At 38.6% G+C, this 27543-nt stretch overlaps 1 protein-coding gene across 1 annotated transcript in view; it reads right to left on the bottom strand.

Annotated features, from left to right (window-relative positions):
• Positions 1–2683: 2683 nt before the first annotated feature.
• Positions 2684–27543, bottom strand: part of LOC126354146 (low-density lipoprotein receptor-related protein 4) — a 765275-nt gene continuing 740415 nt past the window's right edge. Inside the window, exons 28-32 of the mRNA XM_050003556.1 lie at positions 15136–15357; positions 14776–15019; positions 13446–13704; positions 12878–13341; positions 2684–5338 (exon numbers count right to left, since the gene is read on the bottom strand). Coding sequence (XP_049859513.1) covers positions 5168–5338; positions 12878–13341; positions 13446–13704; positions 14776–15019; positions 15136–15357 — 1360 coding nt within the window. The 3' untranslated portion in view covers positions 2684–5167. The remainder of the gene's footprint in view (positions 5339–12877; positions 13342–13445; positions 13705–14775; positions 15020–15135; positions 15358–27543) is intronic.

Raw genomic sequence — 27543 nt, 5'->3', positions numbered from 1 at the left:
AAATCAAACATCACTTTGTCCAACATAAATCAACAAGGTACCAAGGAAAGACTCAAACCTCACAGAACTCTGGAAATATTCCAATGAAGGACAGATTGAAATCTTGCAACACTAAATAAAAGAAATCTGAAATTTGGAACCCTTCACGAAGATTGTAAAATAGCCCTCATCTAGCCACAGCATAAAAAGGCAGCACAAAAATGTCAACAATTGTTGAGGCATCCCCTGCTATTGATTACCTACAAAGTTCTAATACTTGCCATTCTGGAATGATCAGAAGCTCAATTTAAGTATGAAATAAGCAAATACCATGGGTGCATTTCAGGAAAAGCCACACCACATTAGACCATCTATGGAACCTATTAACAATTACCAGATACTTTAAGCTCCAACCTAAATAGAGTGTTAGGTAGTCTACAAAAGCATACAACTTCAAAGACTATGAGGTCTTGCTAAACATCCTTAATGAATTCAGAGCTGACCTGGAACTATTAGCCTTAATTAAAACCATCCAGATAGACACAAAATCTAAGGCGAAGTTCCTAGGATGCAACAAAGTTATTCTTTGTCTCCATCCATAATCAACTGCTTTTTCAAAAGAATAAGAACCAATTTAAAAAAGTTTGTTGAATGTAATGTTCAACAATGAGAACACAGTGTCTCAATTCACAACACATCTACATGCTTAAAATTTGATCACAAAATAAATAAATAAATCATAATTTGAAGCAATAAAGCAATAAAAAACTAATTGGATCCCTAATGTCTGCATAAAATGGGAGGTAGGAGTTGTGAGATACATGATCTAATGCTGGAAGGTCACATCAGACAAGGAGGATGGCAACTCCAGTCAGCTACAGAGCAATTTTACACTTCTGAGCTATTATTTCTCTTAATGAATTGTTCAGTGTCAACCCTGCAATTTAGTATTACTTGTTTTGCCATCAATAACAAGAATCCCCCTCCTCCTTCCCCTCTCCTGTCCTTTTCCCACTGCACTGAACTTCACTAATGCGTACATCTTCACATGTGTATCACATGCAATGTTTTGAACAAAGTAGAGTCCCAACTCCGCCACACATCAGCCATGTCATTTGAGGCCTTTCATTTCATTAGTGTGGTCTATCAGCCACCACAGTGATACAAAAATCTGTAACCATGTAAAGAGTGCTGTAACCATGTAAAGAGTGCATATGATCTGTTTTGTAATTTCAAAAGCACAGTTTTATAGTATGGTGTATAATTCATTAATTTTATAGATCAAGAGTGACTACAGTCCAGAAATATTCTACAGAAAAAAGCACTCTGCGGACTTCATCATCAATTAAATAAATAAATTGTAAATATAATTATTTAAGCAAGAAACACCCTGAAAATTTATGTGTAATACAAAAGGGACTGTTGGAAACTTGTGTGGCATATTTCTGGTATTACAGAAAATAAGAAAGCTGGATCTGACTCTGGTGTTATAGACTGTAGTATTGTCCATAGTAACTTAATTTTCTTTCTTTCCATGAGGTCACTGACTGTGACATTGGAAGTTTGGTAGAAATAATGACATAAGATTTATGAAATTTTAATAAGGAAGTGAAAAACAAAAACAGCAGGAATCTGACTGTTGAAAGTTCAAAACAATCAATATTAAAAAGATAAAGGAAAACATTTTACTTACCAAACTGACATTGTTACTCCACACTGCTGTGGTAGAAACATTCCAACTCAAGGGATGCTACTTATATTTTTAGTGGTAGTTGCTTATTTTTTCGTAGTCAATGAGAAAAATAAAGAAATTCAAAGCAATATGAAAGTACTAAAAGTGAGAAGAAATCTGCTCAGTACACACATTTCTGAGAGATGTAATGTATGGAGCACAAAGATGATGTTGAGAGTGTTTTAAAATGCAATCAGTATGTTACATATTTCAGAAATGGAGCACTAAGGAGAAAAATTTCACAAATCACACAGTTGAAAATTGAACTATATCCAACTAATTTTCCCCACAAAAGAAGTATGTCATGTATTAAATATATGAAGAATGCACAAGGCCATATTTAGCACTGATATGAAGTTATTTACACCTTTAATCAATGTGCTGACAGTGATATATATACCGCTGAACCTAACACACTGAATGTGTTAGATCCATATTTAAAAAAATTAAAGAGAGACAAAATCTCTAAACGGAACATTACTTCCAAAAATACAGTTACTCGATGGCAATAATGTCACCTGCAACAACATTGTGGATTGATAGGAGAAGTATCTGTAGTAAATAACTTAAAAGACTTCTGATAAACCCAAGAAACATTAACAGAAGTTTAGGGAGTAATCCGAGCATTAGTAATGTGTTACAAAAAATTAGAACCAAAATACACTCACAGCACCCTCAATGCTAAGAGCACCAAACACAGCCATTTTTCTAAAGTATAGAAAAAAACTGAGACTTAAGGAATTTAAGAATGCTCCATTATTTTCATATATAACACATAATTTCTGTATAGTTGAAAACACCAATATCATGCTGTAGGGAGTATAGAAAAAATTTTCCTCAGTACACTGGTTTTGTTCAAGTTACTCCTGGGCAAGAGAGAGGCATTTCTTGTAAAATTATTAATTCTGAAAAAGTACACCTCGCTCCCCATATCTCCCTCCCTCCCTCCCTCTCTCTCTCTCTCTCTCTCTCTCTCTCTCTCTCTCTCTATGTCTATATATGTGTGTGTGTTTTGCACTTAGGTTTGCAAGTTTAATTGGCAGATAATGTTATAGTCTCTATGCAGGATTATTTAGTATCCTAAATCAATTGAATAAACAAAAGTATGCGACACATAAGTAAAATAATGTGTGCATGAAACACTAGATGTAAAATAAAACAGACAATGAGCCAGAGAATATAACAATGAGCACAAAAACAACAAAATTGTACATGCTGTCAATACACATTTTCAGGACATAGTAACATAATATATAGTATATCAATATTAAAATAAGATAAGAAAATTTAAAAACTGAAATCATAATTGAATAAAAGGTTTCTGGGGCCACAAAATCCTTGTAGGATAAAATGAGTATTACAGAAATGAAGGTAAATGTAGAAGGAATAAATGATGGCACATGCTTCTAATTCAAGTCACTAGAAACAACAAGTTACATGAGAGTTCGCAACGTGTTCTTCTATAACAATGGGCACTCAAATACTGGTCAGTGTAGGGAACAATATGGTGGTACCTATACAAAAATATCAATATGTGGCACACATTTCCAACTGGTCACAAACATGAGAAATAATTATATAGTACATTCTAATTACTTTTAAACTATTATATAATAGCTACTGTATAAGAGTATAAGGTAACCGTGTGACAGTGGATGAAATCATGACATTACTATTGTCAGCTATCCCAGGAGTGACACCATATAATTTTAAATATGATTCTGTTATTGAAACCCCAGTAGTATCAATTTATGTTTTGTGTTGAAGTTTTAACTCCTCTTATAAAAACCAAGGATTTAATTTGCTTACCAAAGGTCATGGATATTTTGTATACTGTAAAATATGTCCACTATGCATGAAGTATTTTTAAAGAAACAGAAAATTGGAATAATTTTTTGGAAAATGTATATTTTCAAATAGTTTATATTTTAATACTTATATTTAACTGTATGGTTCAAAGGGAAACTGATTTTGTTCCAAGAAATCTTTCTGTGTGTTCATTTTGAGCATGTATTTTGACTTATTGGCTGTAGTATTCATCATAATCAGAAGAGTATGATTTATGAATTCAATAGAGGACTATTTAAAATAAGGAAGGGGATGTTAAATATGCCCTTTATACTGTGGCAAACAGATTATGAATAATGAAATGGAAGGACTAGAAGAAATAGAACTTGATATGTTTGACATAACTGTATTATATAAAATAATTTTTTGGCATATATTGTACATTTGTTTAACCCACTACTGTGTGCATTGCTTCTTTAAAAATGTATTTAACATATGAACATGAATTATAATTGCATAAATAGCTATAAAATTTTAAGACAATATTTGGAGCCTCATAAACATTAATACTTATTAAATGAGAGAAAGAGTGAAAATAATATTATGAATAAAATGTATGTCTTACATATTCACACTTTGAGATAAACATGCAGACATTGAAAATCTGATTCTCCGCAGTATCAATTGAATATTCTCTTTAAAAAAATCATTTCCTTATTCAATTATTTGCACTAGCATACAAACTGCAAGAAAAGCAGCAACAAAATATTTTAATTATATCAGTAAAACTGAGCAAATATATAAAACTATTTGAAACTTTTTCATAATTACCTATAACATTTCAATATTTTATAAAAAGTATGTACAGGATAAATACAAAAAACACTTTATTTTCATTTTATTACTTTGTTATGAGTTAAAAATAATAAGGAACATCAATACTGCATTTGCAAAACTTATGAGATAACTATTGTATGAAACGACAGTCATAACTGGTGGACATGGGGAACTTCCATGCAATAAAATTTTAGTTTTATTTACTTTCATTAATACTCTTCCTTCATTTGACTATTATATACACAAGACTCTCATCATAATTCACAACATTCTCACCAACAATTCATATTCTTACTCTTCATCTGCCGTTTTCCTTCAAACATTTTGAGCATGATTCCAGTGTCAACAACAATAAAATCATTTTAATATGACACATTCAAAGAATTAAAAACACATAAATATTTGGTTTTACTAGGTGACAAAAATTATGGTGACTTTCATCTCACATTTAATTTTAAAAAACAATACAAAATCAAACACAAATACAGTCTTAGGTATGGTACAGTAACTATCTAAAATTCCAGTATTTCACTCTGTATGGAAGGCTGTCAAGTAATAACAACAAATTAAGTATTACATATAATTATAGGGAAACAATTTATTAACAGGCTGGATGTTACACATTCTTATTCTGAATTTGTCACAAGGGCTTGTAAACTGGGCCCTATTTACATTACTGTTACATATGACTTTTTATTTGTCATTTTTATTATGTTTTCTCTTATAGAACTGACAGTTTTACAAACATTTATACCATTTTGGCCTACCTAATTTTGTGGTATTGGATGGCTCCTCCTGCAAAAACATTACACAAATTTTACTGAAGGTTGGTCACCCAGCCTTCAAGCTAATACTGTCTAATCTTTGGGGAGGTGTTGGAGGAGGTGTAGCAATATGCTCTGGTGTTGTAGCATCATTGCTTGGTACCATAACAGCCGGAATCAGTGATACCACTTCAGGTCCTGTAGCTTGTTTCTCATCATGAATATTAAAAACTCGTTCCTATTTAGGAAGAAAATAAAAGACATTAAATGAGAAGCAACTGTCAATGATATTCACACAGAATGAATTTCTACAAATGATGATATTTGTATTTACATTTAACTGTAAAAATCAATATATCCCTTGGGCAGGATGTGTGTGATGTTCAGGGTGAATATTACAACTGCTTATGAACTCTTAACAACATTAAAATACAGCGTGACTTAATCAATCAAATAAATACTCATCAGTCATATGTATCACATACCATTAACTGGACAATGTAAAATGACAGATATTATGAAATAAGGCAGCAAATGTTCCTCTGAACTGCAACTCCAACACAATTATGGGCTTGTTCAACTTGTACCTAAGAAGAAAGAACAAAGTGCATAACTGCCAAACATTATACCTTTTTTGTGTGGTACTGAATCACAGACAGGCAAAATGGAAAAGAATGCTAGAAATATTCAGCTGTTGGACAAGGACCTTCTCTGACTTCTGGATATTACTAGTGTTCTTTTTCATTGTTTTTATCTTTGGCTCAACATGTCTTCTATGTGGTACATAGTGATCTGTCTTTTCGACATTGTTGTTAAGCTATTTTATTTTTGATATTTACTGGCAATGAAGGATCGAAAGAATGGGTTTTCTAATGAATATTCACAAAGAAAACATTATTACAGAAAGTACATCCACTTACTATGAGTCATCAAATTGAGAACATATACAAGTGACAATTTCTTAAATGTGATGTTCCTGGAAGATGATATTGATACAAGCAGCATAGGTTGTATTAAGTTGCAGACTTACAGCACTGGAGTCGAAGCTGTTCATAAGTATCTTAGCAAACATATTTGATGGGTGTCCCACAGGCACACCTGGTTGATCAAGTATGACTGTGCAGCAACAGGCAATTTTGTTACTTGCATATAGATGTTTTGTATATGACATATTAGTCCAGTATTTATTACTTTGCTGTGTTCTTTGGATTGGTTTTGGTTGTGTTTTGGACTGATTATAATATGCACACCAAATTGTGGTGTGCTAAGAACAAAATTGGCTCACGACTTCAGATTTGATTAGACTTGCAACTTGGACTCTGTTGGGTGCAACAAAACAGCAACCAACTACTTGGCAACATGGAATAGGAGTGAACAATTTCATTGTCTTCAGTTTCGCTATGAACTCCACCACAGTGTGACCAGCAGAACATTATGTATATATTGAACAACCTAAAAGGATATAGTACAAAAAAAGGACACACACACACACACACACACACACACACACACACACACACACACATACATGGACTTGGGTCAAAAAAGTGGAAAGAGTAGGTTATTTTAATTACTAATGAACCAGATCACTGCAAATAATGTTTGAGCATGTGAGGGAAATGCAGCTACAAAGAAACATAACAGGAAATGATATTAAGAACTAAAGTATAAGAATAAATAGCATTTTGTCTAAGTTAGGCAGCTGAAATTCATGATTGGCAATAATTGTTAGTCTCAACAGCAAAATGAAACAGGCCAATAAGACAGAAAAAGTAACTACTCATGAGGCAGCACAGAGCAAAAATGTTAGAAACAAAAGTATAGTTTGCCAAAAACTGATTTTTTCTCAACTACCATCCACCTGACAACATACCTTAACTTCTACTTCCAATGCCTAAATTACTTATGACTGTTTTAAATTTGTAAGGTGGACATAAAAAAGCACCAGGAATATGCCTCAGAGGGCCACGATAGATGCTATTTTTGCCTACCTTCATATTGATCATTTAAATATCATCTAATGGTGTTCTAGCATAAGAAAATCATTTCTGTCGGGCAATGGCTGTTTTGCTCCATATTAATTCATGGTGAACTTAGACTGATAAATTTTCTCAGATAACGTGATGCAATGTCTCGGACAAAACTATCATTGTCATTTTCTGACTCTTATGTCACCTTTCTTGAAGTTAACTTTCTTTGTGCTGGCAGGAATCCCCAAATTCATTAAAGATACGCAAACAATCAAACATAAAAAGCTGAACTTTCTTAGTTGTCATTACTCAGACATCTCTGCAAAATTAATATCTGTGGCAGACATATCTGACCCAATGTAGATTATTTGTGAAAGTGTTGAGCTTGCTTCTTCTCTTGTCTCACTACTCACAACTGCCTCAACATGCTACTTCATAATCAGATTTTTCATTCTATGTTAGTTACTGCACAAACTGACAAGTAAGTGCATGAAAACAAAAGCAGCACACCTCTCATTTTACAATACTATTCTCGCTTGTGTTTCATCAGACTACTTCTCAGGCTGAGTAATTATTTTCTTGCCATACACTAAAATGTGTTAAGGCTCTTCCATGCTACTTTGAGTGCTCACTCTCCTCTCAAATTCTGCAGTATTTTGGTACACTGCATGTGTCCCTTTACTCCATTTCCAAGTCATAAGGTAGGTACCACTCTCACTGTGCGAAAAGCAGTATGTGCCATATTCACCATTCTTCTTGTAACTGTTTCTGACTAGTCACTTGTAACACCAGTTTACCTTTAGCTGGAGATTATGAGACCATTACAGTTTACAACAAAGTAGAAGGCACTGTGCTGCCAACTATCCTCCTGACCTTTGATATATTGTGGGTAGTGACTATGCCCAATTGTGGACTATTTTTATGCATCTTCCTATCACCACCACAGATAACTATTTCATAATTGAAGAAACTGACTACAAGACAATCTAAACCATGTACAATCATTGCCTTGCCTTCTGAATCAGCATGATACCCGTAAATAAGTTACTGTAACATATAATACCAGGTGGTATCTCATATGCTTCCATCATATCAACATTTTATCCTTTTTACAGGTTTCCACTCAGTTTAATCATCAGTTGTGAACAAAATTTTGCCATTAATTCTTCCAGGCATCATGAGATACTGTGGCAACATCATCCGTTAAGTTAGTATAATTTGTAATGAAGCACATGTCATGTTTGTCTATTATTTTCCTATTCTGCAGCAGAACTTTTAGAACATTTGAGATACAATGGACTTGAAACAAGACAGTGCAGCTACTGCAAGTAGTGCAAGCTCTTCAGTGGATAAAGGTAAAATTTATGTATCTATTGAAATAATACTGTATTTTTCCTGTGTTGTGTACTGTTTTGTTTGTTCTGCATCCCACAACCTGGAAAGATTTTTTGGGTGAATGAATAAATAAGTAAACAAATTACTGAAACTTCCTGGCAGATTAAAACTGTGTGCCGGACCGAGATTTGAATTTGGGACCTTTGCCATTCGCAAGCACGTGCTCTACCAATGGAGCTACCCAAGCACGGCTCATGCCCCATCCTCAAAGCTTTAATTCCATCAGTACCTTGTCCCCTACCTTCCAAACTTCACAGAAGCTCTCCTGCAAACCTTGCAGAACTAGCACTCCTAGAAGAACGGCTATTGTGGAGACATGGCTTAGTCACAGCCTGGGGAGTGTTTCTAGAGCAAAATTTTCACTCTACAGCGAAGCGTGTGCTGATATGAAACTTCTTGGCAGATTAAAACTGTGTGCTGGACCGAGACTCGAACTCAGGACCTTTGCCATTCACAGGCAAGTGCCTACCAACTGAGGTACCCAAACATGACTCATGCCCCGTCCTCACAACATCAATTCTGCCAGTACCTTGTCCCCTACCTTCCAGACTTCACCAAAGCTCTCCTGCAAACCTTGAAGAACTAGCAATTCTGGAAGAAAGGATATTGCACAGACATGGCTTAGCCACAGCTGGGGGCATGTTTCTAGAGTGAAATATTCACTCTACCGTGGAGTGTGCACTGATATGAAACTTTCTGGCAGATTAAAACTGGCGGAATTAAATCTGTGAGGATGGGGCATGAGTCGTGCTTGGGTAGCTCAGTTTGTAGACCACATGCCCGCAAAAGGCAAAAGCCCCGAGTTGGAGTCTCAGTCCGGCACACAGTTTTAATCTGCCAGGAAGTTTCATATAGCACACACTACACTGCAGAGTAAAAATTTTATTCTAGAAATATCCCCCTAGCTGTGGCTAAGCCATGCCTCCGCAATATCCTTTCTTCCATGAGTGCTACTTCTACAAGTTTCGCAGGAGAGCTTCTGTGAAGTTTGGATGTAGGGGACGAGGTACTGGAGGAATTAAAGCTTTGAGGATGAGACGTGAATCATGCTTGGGAGGCTCAGTTGATAGAGCACTTGAATGGGAAAGGCAAAGGTCCCAAGTTCGCATCTCAGTCTGGCATACAGTTTTAATCAGGCAGGATGTTTCATATCAGCACACATTCTGCTGTAGAGTGAAATTTTCATTCTAGAAACATACCCCAGGCGGTGGCTAAGCCATGTCTCCGCAATATCCTTTCTTCCAGGAGCACTAGTTCTGCAAGGTTCACAGGAGAGCTTCTGTGATGTTTGGAAGGTAGGGGATAAGGTACTGGCGAAATTAAAGCTGTGAGGACGGGGCGTCAGTTGTGCTTGGGTAGCTCAGTTGGTAGACCACTTGCCCACAAAAGGCATAGGCCCCGAGTTCGAGTCTCGACCCAGCACACAGTTTAATCTACCAGGAAGTTTCATATCAGCGCACACTCCGCTGTAGAGTGAAAATTTCATTGTAGAAGTAAACAAATTGTTTGTCACAGTCTGATGGGTAGCCCAACTACTAAGTGTATATGGTAGTAGCTGTTTTCAAAATTGTGTGATCACTATTGAAATAAATGGATGCCATCCCGTATCTTTTCAATTAAATGCCTTACGTGGTTAGATCATCTGACAATTTGTTCTTTACTGACAAATTTATTGAGATTTGTGGTATTGAAGAATACATTTATATTATTATAATCTGTTTCATAACCCAGAAAGATGAGGTGAATGGCATTCAAATGTCTAATGGGTTTCTAGTTACATGTGTGTCACTGTTATTTATTAGAGCTATCGTTAACTGTTTATATCAGCAGTGTATATAAACCAGATCATGTTCATATGTTCATAAGCAATCCTGAACACATATTATTGCAGATCTAATGCTACCACTTACACCTTTCACAAATGCTGCTACCCGTTCTACCCTTCTAACTTAATTTCCTATCTCCATGTGCCTCATCCACAGGTGACCTTTTAATTTGTTTCATTATCATTTTGTGTCTGTGTCTGTCTGTGTGTTTGTGTCACGACTACAAAGTGAGACATGGTCACATAGACAAACAGCATCAAAAGAACCATACTGGCTGATGGAGATACAGAGAACAGAGAAAAGTCTGGCCACAAAGAATTCAAGGATATCTGCATCGGATTACATTCAGAGCCCAATGATGAATATCTTCAGGTGACCATCAGCCTTCCTTCTTTGAATGATATCCACAGGAAAGAGAAGAAGACATGTGTTGTTGGTGCTAGCATTGCTTCAGAATCTTGAGAATATAAACAATAATTGTTTATATAAAAAGTTTTTTTAATATAACACATTTTTAAATTGGACTAAGTATTAAATAATTTCTCCTAGCCACATACACATTTCTAAACTCAAACAGGTGGTTCTGAAAATGGTGCTTGGGATTTTTAATGGATATGACAATACTTAAAAAACTAAAAATGAAAAATATACTGCACAGGCAATAGGTAAAGATTGCATGAATATCTCATGAGTAAATGATGAAGGAAAAAATTTGAGAGACCTGAGGTTACATGGAGGCATACCAGCAATCATTCTTACCACGAAACGATCTCAACTGGAACAGGAAATAAGGGAAACAGTAGTGGTACATAAAGTGCCCTTTGTCACATACCAGACATGAAAGTGAGTTAATACTGCAATGTCACCCATTTCTTATCTATGTTGAAAGTTTAAATTTTCTTGCACATCAGGAAGTTAGTTTAAAAACAACTGCAAACTTTGAGCCAAACAGACACAAAAGTCACCTGATAAAAACTGTTTAAAATGAGATTTATTGTACTATGCAGTATGTCCTGCTGTATGTCCTGCTCAATGTCCTTAAACTATTAATTTTATTTTGTCCATTATAAAATCTTTGTGAAACTGGTTCAGACACTTTCATAGAAGGTAATACTTTCTTGAGATGAATCAAGTTTGCTGCTGGGAGATGTATAATAAGATTATAACTGTGCAAGGCAAAAGTATTTTCAACTACCCATTACAATACTTTAATTTTATTTATTAGTTTGACAGCAAAAGTGTACCCACAAGCTGAGATTTTGCGGGAGGAGGCAACTCATGTTAGTTTCATGGTGGACAACGAAATTGGTTTGAGATTTCATGACAAATGGCTCTGGGTACACTTGCTACTAATCATCACCTGCTGCATGTTTTGGTTTTCTTCAAACTCATACTGAATTGGTACATCTTCTGTTTGGTGGGGCAGGTTGTAAGTTTGTGAATTTTTATATTAAAGGGTTGGGAGTTGGAGGGGGGGGGGGGGGCAGCTCTTCTCTCCTCTACCCCTCAATGGAGATGTCCTTATTGGAAGGTATTAATGAAGTAAATGTATCTGCCATATCTTCATATGTCCTCGTGGGCTGTCCAGCTTGTCATCTGTACCTTATTACCACTTATGTAAATTTGGTGCAGCATCATGTTACTAACAACACACATGTTGTCAAACTGTGGGACCAATGGAGCTAGGGAGTTTCCTGTTCAGTCAGCCACATCTATGACATAAATCCTCAAGACTTTCCAGTTTGCAGACAAATGTCTTATTATACACTGTCCATTCACATTAATGTGACCACAAGTCAAAAGCATGAATAACACCATTTGCATTGTGGACAACTGTCAGATGTGTAGGAAGAAAGTCAATAATGCTCTGAGAGATACCTACAGGAATGTGGAGCTATGTCAACTACAGTGCTGGGGCTAGGGGCGCTAGATTTCTTGGCGTGCATATTCCAGCCTTCATTGCCTATGAACAACAGTCAGCATGGGTGCATGAGCCATGGATTTTTCTGTCATCTATGGCCTATGGTGCACCACAATTGCATTGGTGTTAGTTTTGGATAACAGCATTGTAAGCATTGTATATTTTAACCACGGCGTAACATGAAGAGTTTGCAAACTCAGCTGTTTCAGAAAGCCAATGATCACATCCTTTTGGGCAGCAGATAAATCAGTCATTTCTGCATTATGAAAATGACTGCACTGTCTTCCACATTCCCCCACAAGTTTTATATACACTCCACTGATAGAGCAGTCACCTGCTGTCTGTGAGTGGTAGTCACATTAATATGACTGGACCGTGTATCTGAGCTATTGTAGGAAGGAAGTAATCCAAGGTCATCTGAGATAAGGAACATCTCTTTAAAGCCTGTGACCACAACATATCAGCTGAAGTCTCTCTCAGTTATTTATGAATGGTTTTCTCACAGTAATAAAAAGGAGAAGAAGCAAAGGTACTGATAAGATAAACACAGAATGATTTTATTCTTACCATGCTTCATAGCTGATAGTTTAGTAAAATGTCATTCTGATTATTTCTTGTCTGAACACACTAAATACCACAGTCAACAAATGAAGTTAATTTCTTACCTGAGACTTGTCATATTTGAGTCTTTTCCAAATGAATGGCTTTTTGTCAGGATGGGAACTAGCTCCAACATCCATATTAGAAGCATTATAATTCGGATTAGAAAATGTCAGCACACTTCGCCCTGTAGCATATAAATACTTCTTCTGTTTCTTGTGTCGATGGAATAAGAGCAGTATGACCATAGCCAAAGTAGCAAGTACTATCAAACTGAACAGGCCCATTATTATAATCATAATGTGTGATGGTATTCCATGCTCCTTTGGTTTTTCTGCACTTCCAGTGCCTGCCAACATATTTAAATCATCATCCACACCATCTTTTATACCAGGCTCATCATTTTCATTTGGATAGGCTGGAGAAATAGGCATGTTTTCATAATCTTCATCTTCTCCTGTGTAATCCTCAACATCCATAAGGGGATTTAATTCTTTCTGTTTCTTGTTTGGTACATGAGCACTGGGCACTGTAAAGAGAGTTATTAAAAATATAATTTACACTTTATTATGCTATTCACCAATCTATGTTGCTTTAAATTGTGGCTCCCATATAAAAAAACCATATACAAACCTGTAGAGCAATGTCGATCATCTGGTATATCAGGACAAGCACAGATGTAATCCTTTTGTCGGTAAAGACATAAGTGAGAGCAGCCACCATTATGAACTGCACAAGGATTCCAACCAGGTTGCCGCTCAGCAGCTACAGCTCGTATTTCCATTACTCCATCAAGGTCTTTGCGAATTACTTTTCGATCTAAACCTGTCTTCTTATCAGCTCTCTCCACTGACTTCTTGTACCAATCGGTCCAGTAGATATGGTCACCATACTGAAATAGTTGAATAAATTCAACAACATTTTTAGTAAAAACAGTCTGAATCAAGCACTTCCAGAGGATGTATTCAGTGCAAACTTGAAATCTTTTGCTTCTGATCTCTCTCTTCAGCTCAAATCCCATTATAGTTGTCAGCTCTTGTGAAACAATATACAGTACAGAAACTGGAAGTTGGTCAATAGACTGCAATCTTAAAATAAATGGAAGGCAATGTCAATTACTGCATTAATGAATTTTTTTTCTCCCTTGGAAGTATTACACTGAGCAAAAGAAGCCTCAGAATTTTAATATGCCACACATTATCACCAAATATACTTTTGAGACCATTCAGTACATGACTGGAATGCATATTACTGCTGTGCGATATTTTTAGTGCCTCTTCCAGTTTGTACTCTACCATAAATCCTTAAGCAATATGACCTTTCAATTTAGCACCAAATCACTTATGATAATCATTCAACCTACCTTCCCAAGACTACCATAAGAATATACCAAGATGGTACTTCCAAGCTTTCAGCCTGAATGAAAGAGCTCAGCAATGAAATTCTAGCAGCAGAGCATTACACAGAATTTCGCAAGGAAGACAGATAATTCTTTCACCACTTGGGTGATTCAGATCCCCCATACAATTCTCACATTTCTAAAGGCCACAAATTGTTGGGTGAGCACAAAGGAAAGATCTCTCAAAAATGCATGTTTTGATGTATAATTTGTGGTTGCAGCATCTCAGAAAATAACTCGATTACCTTGTACCCAGACATCAATTTCAAATTTTTGACAAATTTTTACTTGCTATTACACACCTCTAACTTTTTAAGAACTGACGAAATTCATTACTACAAATTATTGTATAAACATTGTATTGTACATTTAATGTCCTTCACTTATGCAGATTTTATAGAAAGTATTGGAAAGATTACGATTTTTTATCATATATGCCAATTACATATGTTTTTGTTCATATTTTGGAGCTTTTGATACTTTCCTCGTTTCTGCATATTTTAAGTCTGGACCACGCGAAAATGTAAAACAGGAGTTTCACTGTATATGTCAATCATTGCGTACCTGAGTGAGTCCAAATGGATGTGTTTTAGCAGGAACAAGCTGTATTCTGTTTCTACCATTCAGGTCTGCTGTTTCTATTCTATCCTTAAGAGCATCTGCCCAGTAAAGTCTTCTGGCAGCATAGTCAATAGCTAGACCATTGGGAAAACCTAGTTCAGTTCCAACGACAACTGTTCTGTTGGAACCATCCAGTAATGCTCTTTCAATTTTTGGGTTGTCTCCCCAGTCAGTCCAATACATGTACCTATTCAGAAAAATTACTCATAAAGTCACACAATTGAAAAACTTGAAATCAAAATGTGTAACATAATTTTTGGGGTGATTCAAAATATACACAAAAATTATTCAACATATACTCACCCCTTCCTTGGGAACATTGCAAGTGCCCTTGGTTCATCTAAACCATTTTTTATTATCACTTTCCTACATGTTCCATCCAGTTTTGCAACCTCCAGAACTTTCCTGCCAGCATCTGTCCAGTAAATGTTATCAGCTATCCAGTCAACCACCAAACCATCTGGTGTAGCCAAATTTTTTGATACCACAACACTTGTATTGGAGAGGTTGTGCATGTCCACACTCCTAATTAAGGGAAAAATGTTTCAACAGTCACTTACAACTAAAAAAGAATAAACACTAGAAAAAGAAATAGAATGATTAAATAAGATGAAAAGAAACTTCAGAGACTTCTGCCAGTGGCACTTAATAGTGATAAAATATATCAAGAATTAAAATATAATTTCTGTAAAGTTGAAGGTGTAAAAAAGTCTTAGATTGTTTTAAATATAAATTCCTTTTCTATTTGTGTGTATGATTCTAAGTGCAATTGTTTCATGAATGAAATCTGATTGAGCAGTTCCTGCATGTGGTGTAGCTCAGCTGGGGTTTTTTCTTGTCACAGGCAATGTGTGCTCTATCTAACCTGTTGGTTAGCACTGTAGATTAGATGGTGGTGGCTTGTTGCATGCTGATTCAGGTCTGTACGGGTCTTGCTATAAACAGCATGGCCTAGAGTATACTGCGCCTTCTGACTTGTTAGAATATCCAATAAAGGAAGACGGCTAGTCACGTCTAGTACCACCATGACTATAATATCTTGATGAATGCTGTTTAAGTGATCCAGAAACTCTTCCAGCACCTATCTGCCATTCTTTCACACCATGAATGTGTCATCAACCTAACAGAAGTGCTTGGGTTTTAGACGGGCGCTCTGAAATGCCACATCCTCAAAATATGTCATGTAGAGTTATTTTGTCAGTAACTGACTTTGTGAGGGCTCTGTTGCTGTACAGGGTGATTCTAAATAAGATACCTAAGAGTAACATTAAATAGCACATGAGATTTACTTACTTGAAATAATTTATTCTCAGTTCTGAACCTGCCAGACCATGAAGTTTCTTTCTACATTTGTACAATTTGAGTGTCTCTTATCACACGGCAGATACCCCACCTGTACAAAATTTCTTCCCAGATGCATGAGGTTATCCCAGAATCTACCTCCATGGGCAATCTTGACCTTTCTCTCAATGTGTCACACAACCTGTTTCCATGAACTGAGCATAATATCTATGAACAAAGTATGACGTCTTATAGTATTTTTCACGCTGATGACGAATATGTAACTATTGTTTTCATATACCCAGCGGTTACGTCATTATTCCACTTTGAAGATTTCAGAGTCTAAGTCCCATACGGAACTCAATGTATAAGAACTTTAATTTTTGTCGCTATTGCCTGGGGTGGCGCTTTGTGATACTCCATTCTGACATGTCTTCTTATAATAATTGTGTTTTGTGGTACCACAAGCAGCACTGTTCTGGACCACTATGCACCTCCATTGTTACTGTAGTCACGCACTCTCTCCATAGAATGAACGAATGGACTGACATTAATGAAGCTAGAATGTGGGAAGAGGTTTGAAGAGCTCCCAGACAATACTCTGATAATGGTTTTGAAATTATTTACTGTTACTTTTAGGTAACTAAACAATGTAAAATGCAGAATGGAATGTAATAATATTATGAAAATGATAGTTGCTACTCACCATACAGAGGAGATGTTGAGTTGCTGATAGGCACACCAAAAAGACTGTCGGAAAGTGAGCTTTAGACCAATAAGGGCTTTATCAAAAATACACACACACACACACATGTGACTGCAGTCTCTGACAGCTGAGGACTCAGTCTTTTTATTGTGCCTATCTGCGAATCAGTATCTCCACTATATTATGTGTAGCAACTATCCTTTTCATAATATTGTTTTGGGCAACTAATTTAGAATAACCCTGTACAAAATATGTTATAAACACATCTGCCAACCATTAATTTAAAGACTTTTTTTTCAACGCATTTTATTTTTCTGTGCTGTTACCAGTTTTGAACTTTCTTTCTTCTCAGATGGTTGCAGTATGAGATGAACTCTTAATCAGATGTTGGTTATTTTGTTTGCTGTGGTGTCAGTAAAGGCTTGATTTTTTTGTTATTTTTTATATACCATGCTTTAGTATCATGGTAAATGCATGCCAAAGTTATAAACACTTCCATAAAATCACAAAGTAAAAAGTTGGTCAACAATATCATTTTTTCAATGAATAATCTGACTTTGCATAATGACAGTGTGCTGGGTAATGCAGGACAGAAACTCATTTTAGATTGTGATGAAAAAAGATACAGCCAGAGTTGCAATTAAAATGGATGTTTATTTGGTCGGTTACTGGTTTTGTGCTATGTCCATTCTCAAACAAACCAATGTTTGTCAAGTAAAATGTCCATCTAAAATAGCAGCAAATAAAGTGGGTACATATGTGTATGGCCCCAGATAATATTCGTTAATGAATGAGGATAGGCATAGCCCAAAACTGTTTTTGTTGCAACTCTGGCTGTCTCTTTTTGCATCACAATATGATTTTGCGTACACTTCATGAACTTGTGTTAAAATATGTGGAGTGTAGTTGAAATCAGACTGTTCACTGAAAAAGAGCTAATGGTGAACCACTTTTTACTTTGTGAGTTTGTGGAATTGTTTATAGTGCTGGGACACTTTTACCATGATACTACTACATGGTACACAGAAAATAACAAAAACTCAAGTCTCCAAATCTATCAAGACATGTTCACTGAAAGCAAGGCAAACATAACAACCAATGTCTGATTAGCAGTTCACCTTGCAACGCAGCCACCTGACAATGAATGAAAGTTCAAAACTGATTGTAGGAATGTTACCATTTACACATAAAATAGACACATGAAGTATTGATATGATAATTTCCTCTTATTATACACACCCAACAAATCACCATGCACAAATATGTACAAGTTAAACAGAATAGAAAACTCAAAGAGGATGAGAAGTTGAAGAAACACTGCACTTGTCTCATATTGATTTGTCAATTATATCACTCCCATGCAGTCACACTGCCTAAACTGTGGAACACTTTGAATTTGACTTTGTGTCCAGCTCTTTTGTGAATGGCTGAGCATGATGGATACATAACTGCAGTAACACAGCTGGTTCTACAGTATGGAGGTTGGAAGGCCGTCGCTAGGAGACAGTGGGGGAGGAGTGTGAAGTGTTAGTTTCCCTGGTACCATCATGGCACTCTCAGAAGTTGGTGGTAAAACTCATACAGGCTTAACACACTCAATGAAGGCTATGGTTCAATTGCCATTTTGTACTATATCCATTGTGTGTTATTTCGCCATAGAATTGGGAAGGGTCTGTAGTAGGGAATTAAAGCCGAGTGCAGATAAGTTCCATGTAATGCATGCCATGAGAGCATTCTGCTAACACATTGTTCACGAAAACTGGGTGAGTTCTATTGTGTGATGCAGGAGGGTGGTGTATCCATGCTGTGTGTTCATGTAGTAGTTGTACCAGATGGGAAAGCTGTGGTTCATCTGGCGGTGATGAGGGAGTGAGAATGTCTATTAGGATGCACAGAGGTTTGTCATAGACCATCTATGCTGACAAGCAACTGAGTTCCTATTTGAAGACTGTTCATATGCTTTGCAGAACCATTCATACGCCTAGCAGAACAAGGGGAAACAGCTGAGCCTAGGTATGACTGTGGCACATTAAGTTGCCTTTTAAAGTGCTGTCCATCTCTCAATCATGTGGTTGCTTGGTGGGTGGTAACACCCACCATTTTGCCAGCTGGGCTCAAATTGTCACCCTTGGTTTGTAGTGGTGCGAAGATGGCAACCAAAATGTGTCAACCAGGTCTTGATAAATGTCCTTAGCAGATAGCTGTTGGTCCTTGATCGGAACAGCCTGTGTCCATCGTGTGCAACCATCCACCACCATTAACATGTATCGGTAGCCAGCAGGTGTGGGAAGAGGGCTGACTAGGCCAATTAACATGGCCAAACCTCATTGTTGAAGCTGGAAAATGTCCCACATTTGTGTGCATATGACATCTGATCTTTTTGCAGTGGAACTATATGCCTGTGTGAACCCAGTTGTGTGTATCTTTCCTGGTTGAAAGCCACATGAATTGATCATCTGTCTGACTGTGGCATTGGCCATGTGGCGTGCTAAGTTGTGGGTGCTGTCAAAAACTATCTGTCAGAACTGAGTTGCTACACAAGGAATTGCATTTGTTTCTAGATACACCCAAAAGTTGGAGGTGTAGGCCGGGAGTCATTAAATAACATTTGAAATTGTTGATCAGAACACTGAGCACTGGCAAGGTAATTGTAGTTTAAAACCAGCACCAGGCTGCTGGTGTGAGAAAAGTAATTGGCTATGATGTTATTGCCACCATGACTGCAGAGAGTGTCAATTGTAGATTGGCAGAGTTATTCAGTGTGTCTGAAATGGTGTGGAGAGCACTTGTGACATACCTTTTGAAATGCAGTGATGGGTTTGTGGTCAGTGTTAATTTTGACAGGTCAGGCCTTGACAAATCAGCACAAGTGTCAGATGCTCTTTTAGATAGCAAATAGTTCCCAATCATACGTAATCCTACATGTTTCGCTGGGTTGCATGTTTTAGGAGAAGAAACTCAGAGGTTGCCAATGTCCATTGACTTTTTGATGTAGTGCTACACTGATAGCTATTGGTTGGCCTCAAGCATGTGGAACAGGGTGAGAGAGCACCACATTGTCTGGAGAGGCTCTCTTGCAAGTCCTTGAAAATGGTTTCCATTCTCCTTGTCCACTGGAGGCGGTGCTTAATTATTGTGTGGTGCCATGCCAGTGTGTCTGAGAAAGGTGTTTGTATTGCAGCGGTTCCTCCAATGTGTCACCGGTAAAAATTATCCATTCTGGTTAAACACCTCAAATGTTAATTATTCTGTGGCCGTGGAAAGGCACATAAGGTATCCAGCTCCCCAGATAAGGGTGTGATACCTTGTACCGACACTTTATAGTTGAGCAATGTTACCACAGGTTCACTGATGATACACTTGTTCTTGCTGAGTGTAATTCCACAATCAGTTAATCTCTGTCACACCACCCTGAAGTGCTGTTCATGTGAGAGGGCATTTTCAGAAAATATTAGCATGCACTCAAGGTAAGCCACATCTGGGCCACATTTTTAAGCCCAAAAGACATAACCAAAAACTCAAACAGTCCATATGGTGTTATCACTGCAATTTTAGATACATCATTATTTGTGAATGGAATCTGATTATATGTCTTTTGGCCATTTAACACACTAAAAATGGTCACACACACTAAAGAACTTGTGAAATCCTGGATGTTTGGTATTGGGATTGTTCAGGTGTTCAAAACCAGATAATCACCTAGAGGATTCCATGAACTATACTTCTTGTGTACTAGACAGAATGTTTAGGACCAGGGCTGTCTGGACCATGTGTGACTCCGTCCTGAAGCATCTCTTCAACAATGGCTTTGGTCTCATGTTGTCATTCCAGTGTGATCTGTTGTGTGCGTAGAAAAACAGGCAGACTGATGATCATACATATATAGTGCACTGTCGTGTCTGGCCCCATGGATTCATAGTCTGTTGTGTTTCTGAGGGCACCACTGTCTGAGAGGCAAGGTTGCACTGCAGAAGTGTCTTAACCCTTTCAGTCCTGAATTATTTTTGGAGGAGGTAAACTTTTTTTCATGTGGTATTGCTCTTAGGTGATTTCTTTGATGATTTTAAATGTCAGATTTAGACAAAATTATGTACCAATTTTCAAAACATACTTTGTATACTCGGATTCATTTTATGGACTAAAATAACTAATTACAAAATAATCTCTATAGTAATAAATAGTAAAATGATCATTCAATAATTACCATGGGAAATAACAATAACAATATTCAATTACACAATAGAATATAGTGAACCAACCACATCCATGTATTCTAGTGGTCCAAGCTGCTGTGCATTGCTACACTGACTTACTGATATCTTTGTATGTTGCCCAACAGTTGGCAGCACTTCCGCATGGTGAAAAGATTGAACATTCACAAATGTCTACCTTAGGTTTCCATTGGACAAAATTACTTTTGTTGCAGTTAAGTCACAGTAAAATTTAAAGTACACAATTGTAGCCAGAGGATCTGAAAGTGTTAATCATCTCTAATGTTTTGTAGGTTGCTTGTGGTTAGCATTCAGTCACCTTCAAAGTATTCTTCTGACACACTGTTCTCTGTACATACCCTGGTAGTCTCATACTTGACTGTTAGGCAATTCTCTTCAACGTGATGAAATTTGCATACCAAATTGTGTTGGTAGAACTCCCACTGGGCCCTATCATTGTCCAAAACAAAAGTACGTCAGTTGTCAGCCCTGTGATTGGCGTGTGTTGTCAAACAACCCTTTACAACAGGAACAGTGCAACCATCTGTGGAATGTATCATGTAAAACTACAGCCAAAGCTGTGTGAGGAAATCTGTGCCCAGAATAGATTGAGCAATGATAATGAACACAAATGTTCACTTTGCAGCAATCGGTGAGACCGATGTCGAATACCAAAGTCTTGTAACTGCACTTGTGTATGACAGACTCATTGACTGCCATTAATGGGGCCATACTGGTCTGTGTGGCATCAGGGTAGTAGGTTACCAGAAATGTGCCAACATCTGATCCTGTGTTGATTAAAAACAACATTAAGTCTGAAGAGTGGTTGGTGACAAACAGCCTTCGTGATGTACTGGAGTGTAGTTGTGCTGGGGGTGACAGTGTGGGAGTCATACTGCAGCTGATGGTGTAGTGAGTAGCCCTACATGCCATGTGCATTGTAGAGTGATGGCGGGTCTTCTGCTGTAATCACTGAAGATGAATGTCATGATCTGTTGCATGTAAACCAGACTGTGTTTAGTGTTTGCATGCAAAGATGGTTTTGTAGCCTTATGACAGAAATGTCCGTGAAACTAGCAAATATCTGCTCGAGGTAAGTCTTAACTACAAGACTAGGCCATAAGGGTGTGGTGTGCACATGCACCCTCCACAGCCATGGTCCATAGTTGCAATATCTCTAATTACTTAGCCAGTTTCTTGACAGAAATGCGGAAAGTCCGGAGGTTCTCAGGTACACTTGGCAGTTGTTGGGCAGAGGCAGTGTTGCAGCAAAGCATCGATTCATCAGAATGGACCAGAATTGAGTGGCTATCTTTAGTAGTAATGAAGGTTGTTGTTGCGACCACTGTAGTGAGTGAATTGAGCATAGTGTGAACTCTATCAGCAACTTGCATAACATCTGTCTTTCAAGAGCAATTAAGATTGGATTAATTAGTGGTAGCAATTGTTGGCACCAGATCCGGAACAGTAAAAGTGGTCAAAATGATACTGGCATCAATCATTATGCACAAATTTCTCCAGTATTCAGACGGTGTCTTGTTCCTATACCTCCCTTTTCACCACACCTCTAGTATTAAGGGAGTTCTATGAGCAGTTGATCCCTAGGTGCTGCATGAGGTCAGTACCATCTTGAAAGTGTAGTAGGCATATTTCAGAGGAGGCTACAAGATAATATCTGACACCAAAGAAGTAGTTCATTGATTGAGGCTGCTGATCACTAAAGTGAACTGTTCGAGGTCATCACAGATTTGTTGCTGGACGAAAATGTTCTCCGTTATTACAAACCATATCTGGTTTCACAAACAGTGAGGCCCTTATTGGTGGAGGACTGTGAGAGCCAACAGGCAGAACTTTTCTGCTCTTGAATGTAGTACCAGTGTGGGTGGAGGGACCGAGAGCATGCTCGTATTGGATTTAATGTCACTTGACACTGCGGTGTGGCTATGCAAAACATTGTTTTGTGGCCGCATCACTGTGATCAATGGCATGACTGGTGCAGATGTTAGCATGATGTTTGCAGTCAGCTCAGAGTGTGGTGTGGAAGCCAGTGGTTGAAATACAGTAGATGGGCTTTGCAGAAATTCAGTCTCATGTTTAACATCGTGAATGGCACCGTTGATGATATGCAATAGATTATTTGCAGCAATCATGACTGTAACATATCATTTCAATTGAATCAACTGTGGGTTCTTGATGAAACATTGTAAATTAACTAAACAAACACTGTTTTTTGCCTTGTTTCACAATTTTATTATTAATGTTACTGCACAACCCAGGTTTTGAGTTATAAGCCCATTTTCATCACTAATATACTTAAAATGGGCTTATAACTCAAAACCTAGGTTGTGCAGTAACATTAAAATAAGATTAAGAAACGAGGCAGAAAACTGTTTGTTTAGTTACTATTGTAACATATATGGGCAAATTGCAGTAGATAACCTATCCACAAGAACATTTTCTCTTCTTCGGTGTCACCAATTACACAGGTACACTACCATCTATATACACTCCTGGAAATTGAAATAAGAACACCGTGAATTCATTGTCCCAGGAAGGGGAAACTTTATTGACACATTCCTGGGGTCAGATACATCACATGATCACACTGACAGAACCACAGGCACATAGACACAGGCAACAGAGCATGCACAATGTCGGCACTAGTACAGTGTATATCCACCTTTCGCAGCAATGCAGGCTGCTATTCTCCCATGGAGACGATCGTAGAGATGCTGGATGTAGTCCTGTGGAACGGCTTGCCATGCCATTTCCACCTGGTGCCTCAGTTGGACCAGCGTTCGTGCTGGACGTGCAGACCGTGTGAGACGACGCTTCATCCAGTCCCAAACATGCTCAATGGGGGACAGATCCGGAGATCTTGCTGGCCAGGGTAGTTGACTTACACCTTCTAGAGCACGTTGGGTGGCACGGGATACATGCGGACGTGCATTGTCCTGTTGGAACAGCAAGTTCCCTTGCCTGTCTAGGAATGGTAGAACGATGGGTTCGATGACGGTTTGGATGTACCGTGCACTATTCAGTGTCCCCTCGACGATCACCAGAGGGGTACGGCCAGTGTAGGAGATCGCTCCCCACACCATGATGCCGGGTGTTGGCCCTGTGTGCCTCGGTCGTATGCAGTCCTGATTGTGGCGCTCACCTGCACGGCGCCAAACACGCATACGACCATCATTGGCACCAAGGCAGAAGCGACTCTGATCGCTGAAGACGACACGTCTCCATTCGCCTGTCGCGACACCACTGGAGGCGGGCTGCACGATGTTGGGGCGTGAGCGGAAGACGGCCTAATGGTGTGCGGGACCGTAGCCCAGCTTCATGGAGACGGTTGCGAATGGTCCTCGCCAATACCCCAGGAGCAACAGTGTCCCTAATTTGCTGGGAAGTGGCAGTGCGGTCCCCTACGGCACTGCGAAGGGTCCTGCGGTCTTGGTGTGCATCCGTGCGTCGCTGCGGTCTGGTCCCAGGTCGACGGGCACGTGCACCTTCCGCCGACCACTGGTGACAACATCGATGTACTGTGGAGACCACACGCCCCACGTGTTGAGCAATTCGGCGGTACGTCCACCCGGCCTCCCGCATGCCCACTATACGCCCTCGCTCAAAGTCCGTCAACTGCACATACGGTTCACGTCCACGCTGGCGCAGCATGCTACCAGTGTTAAAGACTGCGATGGAGCTCTGTATGCCATGGCAAACTGGCTGACACTGACGGCGGCGGTGCACAAATGCTGCGCAGCTAGCGCCATTCGACGGCCAACACCGCGGTTACTGGTGTGTCCACTGTGCCATGCGTGTGATCATTGCTTGTACAGCCCTCTCGCAGTGTCCGGAGCAAGTATGGTGGGTCTGACACACCGGTGTCAATGTGTTCTTTTTTCCATTTCCAGGAGTGTAGAAGAAAAAGTCTTTAAATTAGTGGTTGGTAGCTGTTCTTGTAACATATTTCATGGAGAGGTATGCAACCCCAGGCACCAGTAGGGATCATGATTACTTCATCTATTTGTTCATAAAACTCCCCATTAGACTTGAAATAAACATTAGAGTGCATATTCAAAGAGTGTTACTGTTTGCCTCTGGTGAGCAAGGTGCGTCTATGAGTCTTGAAGATGAACTTCTGTGAAGAGGGATATATCATGGAAGCTCACAAGTAGACCATTCCTCTTGCTGTCAAACACCCTTAAGAATTGTCATGAAATCAACCATGTTCTTCACATGGGGATTGCTAGGTTTTAGAGGTGTAGCTAGATTTGGGCCAGTCCTAAATTGGTGAGTTAACAGTGTTGAATTTCGCAAGGAATTTAGTGATAGCGGTTCATTATAAAGGAAATACAGCCAGTTTACTGAAATGAGAGGGGATTTGCTTGTCTTGTTCGAATTACGTGAGGTGGATATATGGGACTGAAGGATGATGAGGAGAATAATCAACTCAGTAGATACAATTAACACCTACATTTTATTCAGAATCTCAAATACCTCAAATACAGAAATGATTTCCCTAGCTGAGCTGCATTTAGAATAGTAACCAAGTCCTTTCACAGAGACAGTAACTCTTTGACACTGTTTTCCACCTGTCCCTGTCGTGACATAACATCGAAGGGCTTGTCATTGCCTTATTTGCTACCCTAGTGCACTGTCCTTCAAGTATTCTTCAGAGGCTGATAGAGAGGCTTTCTCTACATAGTCTCTTACTATATCCCAAGCCTTTCAGTGGCTTCTCATAATGTGTGCATTCCCCACTGTGAACCATCTCTCTTTCTCTCCTGTAGCTCCTGCTTCCTGTCTCAATTCTTACCCCATTATTATCTTAGGCTCTTGCTTCATTAATTCTGTCACAAACCTTGTTTCAATAATTCTGACACATCACTTACATCTTTATTTTAAGGACCATGCAGCATTGATTCTCTCACCTTACTCATTCCTATATCACATAAGGACCTTTCCTACTGTTACATTACTTATTTCATAGGCTCCATTGTTATCTCACCCCTCTGGTCCAACTGTGTGGCACTCTGTGGCTGCTTCTGCCATGCCAAACTCTGATTTTATTTAAGCTAATTTCAATGTTGTTTCCAGGAATTGACTTGTTGTTGTGGACATGACAACTCCTTCTTTGTGGATTATGGGAAATCCATATAGGCAAGGTGTGGCTGGCACCCTAGGGTCCAGCTTCTTCCTCACTTCCTTTGGTAGATCTGAGCTATTCAACAGAGGAATTATTTTCCTAGTCATCATGGTCATTGGATCCTTGAGCTTCTTGTAGACTGGATCCTTAGATGGAGGTCTTTTGTTCCACTGTTGTCACTTCTGCTTTCGGAAGTAGGTACTTGTTGATGACTGCAGATTTCTCGCTTGATCTCATCTGCTTTTTATTTCAGCAAGCTTCATACTTTTTCTTCCACATCACTAATAAGGTCCCATTTTGGGCCTTGTGCATAATTCAGCCCTTTTGAGTGTGTCAAAGCTGTTGCTACACGCAGTCCTTTCTCTATCAAATTTACAACTGCTCTTCTATTATTTGCTTCCTTGTTCACTATCTGAGTTCCTGGAAGTCTACTGCATTTACCAAACTGTTTTGTGACACTGCGGCACTTCTGCACTTCACTGTCAGCATGCTGCAGTCTGCCCATTTCTAAGTCTGTGCTGGCAGTTGCCTGAAATATGTAGGTAGCATATGAGCAGGATTTGTGTGTTCTTGTCCAGCTCTCTCCATATGAAGTGAATGTGCTGCCTTACTATCACTATGCCTGCCAATCATAATATCTGAGTGGTCTTCTTCAATATCACTAGTTGACACAGTTCCCCAAATGTGATAAGATGTTTTCATCTCGCAACCACTGCAAGAAGGCCAATGGGCTGCAAAGTTTTGCCTTCCCAGCCCATTTTTTTTGCAGCTGTTTGAAGCTTCACAGCATCTTCTCCATGTAAAACTGCCCCGTAAGTGAACGTAGACTTTCCTAGTTTATACTGCTGACGAAAAGCTCTCAAACTGCCAGGTGGGTGTAGTGTTGAGATTTCATAATGTTTCAACAAATATCAAACTCAATACCTTTTGGCAAAATGCTGGGATACTGTGCATGCCCCTTCATTTATATGCATGAGGTGGCTACCCACTACACCTGACTGTGGGCTTCAGTGTCTAATACAGGCAGAGGGTTGGGGATGGAATGGTAGTGTGGGTATGGGCTGTGCTCAAATCTCTGCATGGGCATTCTTGATCTGTCTCATGTGCTAGCCACTGCTGGATGTACTCTTGGGAGGATTCCAATCTGAATTAGTTGATGACTTTCATTACTACTGATTCTCATGCATCCTTATTCCTACAGATTCATTTATTCGGGTCTCCCAGTAGTCACTGGTTTATTCCAGTACCTTTGTGTTTTCAAAATGAATTGCACACTTAGATTTGTTCCAGATGTACACACCTAATGTGTTACAGAATCATTTAGAGATACAGTGTGGCACTTGCCTGATGTACTGGTGAACGCTTTCACG

Source organism: Schistocerca gregaria, chromosome 3 (assembly GCF_023897955.1).
Source record: "Schistocerca gregaria isolate iqSchGreg1 chromosome 3, iqSchGreg1.2, whole genome shotgun sequence".
NCBI classification, from domain to species: Eukaryota; Metazoa; Arthropoda; class Insecta; order Orthoptera; family Acrididae; genus Schistocerca; species Schistocerca gregaria.
This window is presented reverse-complemented; position numbering and strand designations above follow the sequence as displayed.